Source organism: Babylonia areolata, chromosome 24, assembly GCF_041734735.1.
Source record: "Babylonia areolata isolate BAREFJ2019XMU chromosome 24, ASM4173473v1, whole genome shotgun sequence".
Taxonomy (NCBI): Eukaryota; Metazoa; Mollusca; class Gastropoda; order Neogastropoda; family Buccinidae; genus Babylonia; species Babylonia areolata.
The window spans coordinates 42,096,035-42,103,534 of record NC_134899.1 but is presented as its reverse complement, the minus strand read 5'-3'; the positions used below and the strand labels follow the sequence as shown (position 1 = coordinate 42,103,534).

Sequence of the window (7,500 nt, the reverse complement as noted above, 5' to 3'; positions counted from 1 at the left end):
GGGGTAAGAGGGAGAGAGAGAGAGAGGGTGGGGGTAAGAGGGAGGGAGAGAGAGAGGGTGGGGGGAAGAGGGAGAGAGAGGGAGAGAGAGAGAGAGGGTGGGGGGAAGAGGGAGAGAGAGGGAGAGAGAGAGGGTGGGGGTAAGAAGGAGGGAGAGAGAGAGGGTGGGGGTAAGAGGGAGGGAGAGAGAGAGGGTGGGGGTAAGAGGGAGGGAGAGAGAGAGGGTGGGGGTAAGAAGGAGGGAGAGAGAGAGGGTGGGGGGAAGAGGGAGGGAGAGAGAGAGGGTGGGGGTAAGAGGGAGGGAGAGAGAGAGGGTGGGGGTAAGAGGGAGGGAGAGAGAGAGGGTGGGGGTAAGAAGGAGGGAGAGAGAGAGGGTGGGGGTAAGAGGGAGGGAGAGAGAGAGGGTGAGGGGAAGAGGGAGGGAGAGAGAGAGGGTGGGGGGAAGAGGGAGGGAGAGAGAGAGGGTGGGGGGAAGATGGAGAGAGAGAGAGAGGGTGGGGGGAAGAGGGAGAGAGAGAGAGAGAGGGTGGGGGGAAGATGGAGAGAGAGAGAGAGAGGGGGGGGGGAGGAGCAAGACGTTCCACACAAGGAGACAATTCAAAGCAATCTGCTCAACTTGATAAGCAGGCCGACACCGGAACCAAAAGAATACGGACAGACAGACAGACAGGCAGACAGACAGACAGACAGATAGACAGACAGGCAAGCAAGCAAGCAGATGGACAGGCAGATAGACAGATAGACGGACAATGCGGACAGACAGACAGACAGACGGACAATGCGGACAGACAGACAATGCAGACAGGCAGGCAGGCAGGCAGACAGACAGGCAGGCATATAGACAGACAGACAGATAGGTATACAGAGACAGGCAGGCAGGCAGGCAGACAGACAGTCAGACAGACAGAAAGACAGATGTACAGTCAGACAGACAGATAGACAGACAGGTAGACAGACAGACAGGCAAACTGATAGACAGGCAGACACATAAACAGCCAGACATGCAGACAAGTAGGCAGACAGACAGACAGACAGACAATGCATACAGACACACAGACAATCAGACAGGCAGACAGATAGGCAGACAGACAGACAAACAATGCAAACAGATACACATGCAGACTGACAGACAATGTAAACAGATACACAGGCAAACAGACAGACAGACAAAGCTGACAGACAGACAGAAAGACACACACACACACACACACACACACACACACACACACACACACACACACACACAATGCAAACAGATACACAGGCAGACAGACAGACAATGCAGACAGACGGAAAGATAGACAGACAGGCAGACAATGCTGACAATGCAGACAGGTAGACAGACAGACAGACAGACAAAGCAGACAGAAGTCGAACGAACACACAGCCCAGAACCAACCCGGTGTTCTTACCTGAGCGTACTCCTTTTCCAAAGCCGCCTTCTGCCTGAAGAACGTCCTGCAACCAGAGGAGATCACACTGCAACGTCAATCACTGTACTTCGCCCGGAATCTGGTTCCAGAAATGAAATGAATGTAATGAGTGAGTGAATGAGTGAGTGAGTGAGTGAATGAGTGAGTGAGTGAATGAGTGAGTGAGTGAATGAATGAGTGAGTGAGTGGATGAATGAACGCATCGGTTCCAGAAATGAAATGAATAAATAAATGAGTGAGTGAGTATTTGAATGAATGAATGAATGAATGACAAGCGCTTATTCTACGAGGGTTACAATCATCTTCAATCCCTTCACACATTCACATGCTCCAAGCGCCCACAGCAAACACACAAGCACAGTGCAAATGCATAAACGCGCGCGCACTATACTTGATTGCATGAATGCATGCATGAAGATATGCACTGCATTTCTGCACCACCTACCCTCACCCCCCCCCCCCCCCCCCGCAATGCCCCCTTCCCCACACACACCACACACACACCAACATGCATTGATCTCTCTCTCTCTCTCTCTCTCTCTCTCTCTCTGTGTGTGTGTGTGTGTGTGTGTGTGTGTGTGTGTGTGTGCTAAGCTGAACTTTTGCTAATGCTGACCTTAGCACACAGAGAGAGACAGACAGACAGAGACAGAGATAGAGAGACAGAGACAGAGAGAGACAGAGAGAGACAGAGAGAGTCCATGAATCATGAACCACTTGGTCGGGGGGGAAACATGTATAAATGGAGTGAGAGACGACTGGCATTTCGGTGAAAACGACGCCTCTCCAATCACACGAATCTAAACCATCCCCCATGCACACCACACTGTAATAAAGATAACAGTGGGGGCAGAAGGTTGGGCGGGTGGGGGTGGGGGGGTCACGGGGGTGGGATGGGTGGGGGGCCGGGTCTGACTCCATTCCCGTGATCATAAGTCTCCACCATTCCCATAGTGCAGCCCACCCCCAACCCCTCTCCTTGCTACTCATTTCAGCCCAAAACACACACACACACACACACACACACACACACACAGAGAGAGATAGAGAGAGAGAGAGAGAGAGAGAGAGAGAGAGAGAGAGAGACCCAGATTAGGTCGATATAGATAGATAGATAGATAGATATTAGATTAGATTAGATATGTTACATTACGTTAGATTGGAGAGAGAGAGAGAGAGAGAGAGAGAGAGAGAGAGAGAGAGAGAGAGATCGCATCAGATAGATAGATAGAACAGATAACATTAGAAAGACAGACAGACAGGCAGATAGTAGTGAACAGACAGATGGATAGACAGACAGACAGAGGGACAGACAGATATAGGTAGGTAGGTAGATAGGTAGGTAGACAGATACAAGAGATACAGAGATAGATACAGAGAAACAAGGATAGGCAGATAGACAGACAGACAGACAGGCAGACAGACAGAGAGACAAACAAACAAACACAATTTAAATTCAAATTAAGCGAGTCATATTCATCACGGGGAGAGACCGACCAAGAACCTGCCACTTCATTCTTCCAATCCAACACCCAGGTGATCACACACACACACACACACACACACACACACACACACGCACGCACGCACGCACTACACACACACACACACACACACACACACACACACACACACACACGAGCACGCACGCACGCACACACATCACGGGGAGAGACCGACCAAGAACCTGCCACTTCATTCTTCCAATCCAACACCCAGGTGATCACACACACACACACACACACACACGCACACACACACACACACACACACACACACACACGCACACACACACACACACACACACACACACACACACACACACACACACACACACACACGAGCACGCACGCACACACACACACACACACACACACACACACACTGAAACCGATTTGTTTCGACAGCACGGCCAAGTGTGCTGAGAGAGACACTCGCGTTGCTGATGAAGTGGCGCTGAATTGAGAGGCAGGCGCTCTGCTTTCACTTGACCGTCACTCATGACGTGGTAAAATTCAGCACTGTTGTCGTTCAGACCACAGGGGCTTGTGGCTTCCGGTCCTGTTGTCTGCACACGGTCTGTTTTGTTTGTGTTGTTTTTATTTCGTTTGTTTGTTATTGTTGCTGGGTTGTTGTTGTTTTTTACCTGGCGCTGAGAGGGAGATTCAAGAAACTTTTTAAACTCAAGGATACAGATTTTAGGCATTGCCTAGTCTTCCAATCTGTCCTCGTGACAACAAAAACAATAACGATAAGACACAACGATAATAATAATGGTAAATACTACTATCGCTACTACAACTACTACTGACCACTACTACCACCACCATCACCCCTATTACTAATGATAATAATAATAATAATCAACACACCATCATCATTATGAAAAAAAAAAAGATTAAGAGAACACAGTAACACACTCACATCCACCCCCCCCCCCCCCCACACACACACACACACACACACACACATATGCAAAGAGAGAGAGAGAGAACAAAAACTTTCATCTCCAGGCCTCCGGCCCCTAGAAAGAGGTCAAAAGTACACAATATGGTGATCACGCAGCGACAACAAAATGTAAAATACATACTAACTTAAACCTGTAGAACAAAAGTGCTTCTTGTGCACAGTAAATTAATTCTAACTTTCATCATTGTTGTCACAGAATTCCTGTCGTATCTTCAGGGCATTCAATATGTAAACGCAGAGTTTAAGAATACTGTAAAGAGAACCATTCTTCAGCAAGTGAGCATACGGTTGACCTTCAGAGTTCAGATGTTTTTTTGCCGCAGGTTATTGTAAAGGACACAATTGTTTATAAAATGGTTTTCATCTTCGACCACATTACAACAATTACATGCGTAATTTGAATTACATTTGAATGTTATCCTAAAAAATGATCCATTTATTGGGAGCAAACCAAGCCGTAATTTTACCAAACAGTCCCTAAAACACTTTTTATCCCCAAAGTCAAAATATTGCTCACACTGAAAACCAGTTTTAAACAGTCTGTAGTTATGATATATATCTTTAGACATTACTGACTCGTCCCACTCCTGCATAAATATATCTTTCATTCTTTGCTTAAATAATGACAAAAAAGTTTGCTCACAACCAACAGACATATCCAAACCCAAGTTTAAATAAAGTATTTTTTTTACTAAAGACACCCAGCATTTTTTCCCCTTTCGTCTAGGTTAAACAATATCAAATATGCCTGTCTGGGTAATCGGTGCACATTCATATTCAGAAACCTTAACCAGTACTTGATACACCTTATAGCACTATTTATATATAGTGGATAACGTCCTATTTCGCCGTATGCAAACTTGTTTGGTACTCTAAGTGGTATGTTCAAAAAACGTTTACATGCAAAGGAATGAACCTTCTCAATATTATCTAGTCTGTTAAGACCCCACATTTCAGAAGCGTACAAAAGAATGGGTTGTACCTAAGCATCAAATATTTTGAAAAAACATCCTTGGAAATTTCAATCAGCTTCGTTAGAGAGAACTCAGAACTCAAAACGTTTTTATTCAAGGATTAACTCACTCAGTACGGCCAGTTCTCTCTTCTCCTCTACACAGACCCCTCGGATGTCCAGTGGGTGTCTGAATGACCCAACCTTTAGCTTCCGTCGTCAGAATTGTGGTATTCTTTGTCAACATTCACGTCTTCAGTATAAGAGCCTTCCACATGCAATATTTTGATGATGGTAATTGGGGTGAAACGCCGTTAACGTCGTCTCTTTCGCCGTTCGTATGGAAAGAGTTAAGATTTTAGGCATTGCCTATTCTTCCAATCTGTCTTTGCTAGTCTACATCTATTACAAATAGCACACACATAAATGAAAGGAAAAGGTTTTCGAAGGGTATACATAATGAAGAAAACACCCTCCCGCGCCCCCCCCCCCCCCCCAACACACACACACCCGTGCACACACATGCATACACACACACACGCGCGCACACACACTGACAGCATCCCCTCCCTCCCCCCCCCCCCCCCCCCCCCCCACACACACACACACACTAAGATTGACAGATGGATAGGACAGTGAGTCAGAGAGAGAGAGAGAGAGAGAACAGGACACACCTGGGGGGAGCAGTGAGGTAATGACACAAGATAGGAAAGTCTGGCGGATTGTCTACTCCCCCCCCCCCACACACACACACTCCCTCACCGCCCACCGTCCCCTCCAAATAGCGGCGAATGGCAACATTAATAATGATGATGATGATGATGATGATGATGATGGTGGTGGTGGTGGTGGTGATGGTGGTGACAATGATGATGATGATGATGTTGGTGGTGATGCTAATGATGATGATAATGATGATGGTGGTAGTGATGATGGTGGAGGTGATGATGATGATGATGGTGGTGGTGGTGGAGACAATGATGTTGATGATGATGTTGATGGTGATGCTAAGGCTGTTGATGTTGTTGATGATAATGATGATAATGGTGGTGGTGGTGGTGATGATGACGGTGATGATGATGATGATGGTGGTGGTGATGGTGATGGCGGTGATGATGATGATGATGATTATGATTGTTGTTGTTGACAGTCTATGCCCCTCCAGTAGCGGCGAAGAGCAACAGTAATGATGATGATGATGATGATGATGATGATGATGTTGATGATGACCGCGAGAAGGATCATGATCAAGATGATGGTGACGATGATAATGATGATGATGATTATGATGATGATATGATGATGATGACCACGACAAGGATCATGATCAAGTTAATGGTGATGATGATAACGATGATGATGATGATGATTATGATAATGATATGGTTATGATAATGATGACGACCACGAGAAGGATCATGATCAAGATGGTGATGATGATGATGATGACAAGGACAACGATAATGATGATGATAAAGGACCCCTTCCCCTACACACGCTGGATGCAGGCACAAAGAAACCGGACTGAATGAATGAAACACAGAAGGACAAAGAGAGAGAGAGAGAGAGAGAGAGAGAGAGAGAGACAGACAGACAGAGAGAGACAGAGAGAGACAGAGAGAGACAGAGAGAGAAATAGAAGACAAAGAGAAGAGAAAGTGAAACACAGAAGAACAAAGAGAGAGAGAAAGAGAAGACAAAGAGAAGAGAAAGAGAAACACAGAAGGACAAAGAGAGAGAGAGAGAGAGAGAGAGAGAGAGAGAGAGAGAAGACAAAGAGAAGAGAAAGAGAAACACAGGAGAGAGAGAGAGAGAGAGAGAGAGAAGACAAAGAGAAAGAGAGAGAGAATAGAAGACAAAGAGAAGAGAAAGTGAAACACAGAAGAACAAAGAGAGAGAGAAAGAGAAGACAAAGAGAAGAGAAAGAGAAACACGGAAGGACAAAGAGAGAGAGAAAGAGAAGACAAAGAGAAGAGAAAGAGAAACACAGGACAAAGAGAGAGAGAGAGAGAGAAATAGAAGACAAAGAGAAGAGAAAGTGAAACACAGAAGGACAAAGAGAGAGCGAAAGAGAAGACAAAGAGAAAGAAAGAGAGACATGTCAAACACAGACCCAGCAACAGACAGTGGGGCCAAGTCTCAGGATCCCGGGCAGACAGGGTCTACTGCTGAGGATGACAAACACAAAATGGATGGGGGTGGAACGGATTAACAGCAACGAGAAGAAGAAGAAGAAGATGATGATGATGAAAAGAAGAGGAGGAGGAGGAAGAGGAGGATATTTGCACGACAGTTTCAAACTTCTCAAGGCGCTTAACAATCATCCACACACACACACACACACACACACACACACACACACACACAATGACAGAGAGAGAGAGAGAGAGAGAGAGAGAGAGAGAGAGAGAGAGAGAGAGAGCGACTGAAACAGACACATGCAAAGAGTGATCATACAAACCGCCTGAAAAAGACACCCCCACCCCCCACCCCCACCCCGCCCTCCCACAGCGGCTCTGACACAAGGATTAGCACTAAGTCCTGCCCTCTTTAACAGACATAGCTTGTCGTTTCCAGCATTACAGAGAACATTCCCTGCTGCTGTCAAGCCATATACGACTGGGATCAATAGAAATCCTGTGGAAAT

The 7,500-nt window shown here is 46.2% G+C and overlaps 1 protein-coding gene across 6 annotated transcripts in view; it reads right to left on the bottom strand.

Moving 5' to 3' along the window:
• The window catches only part of LOC143298722 (F-BAR and double SH3 domains protein 2-like), a 201,760-nt gene that overhangs the window by 174,319 nt on the left and 19,941 nt on the right, over positions 1 to 7,500 (bottom strand). For all 6 annotated transcript variants that reach the window (XM_076611631.1, XM_076611634.1, XM_076611632.1 and 3 more), the window contains exon 3: positions 1,412 to 1,457. In XM_076611631.1, the coding sequence (XP_076467746.1) occupies positions 1,412 to 1,457 (46 nt within the window). The remainder of the gene's footprint in view (positions 1 to 1,411; positions 1,458 to 7,500) is intronic.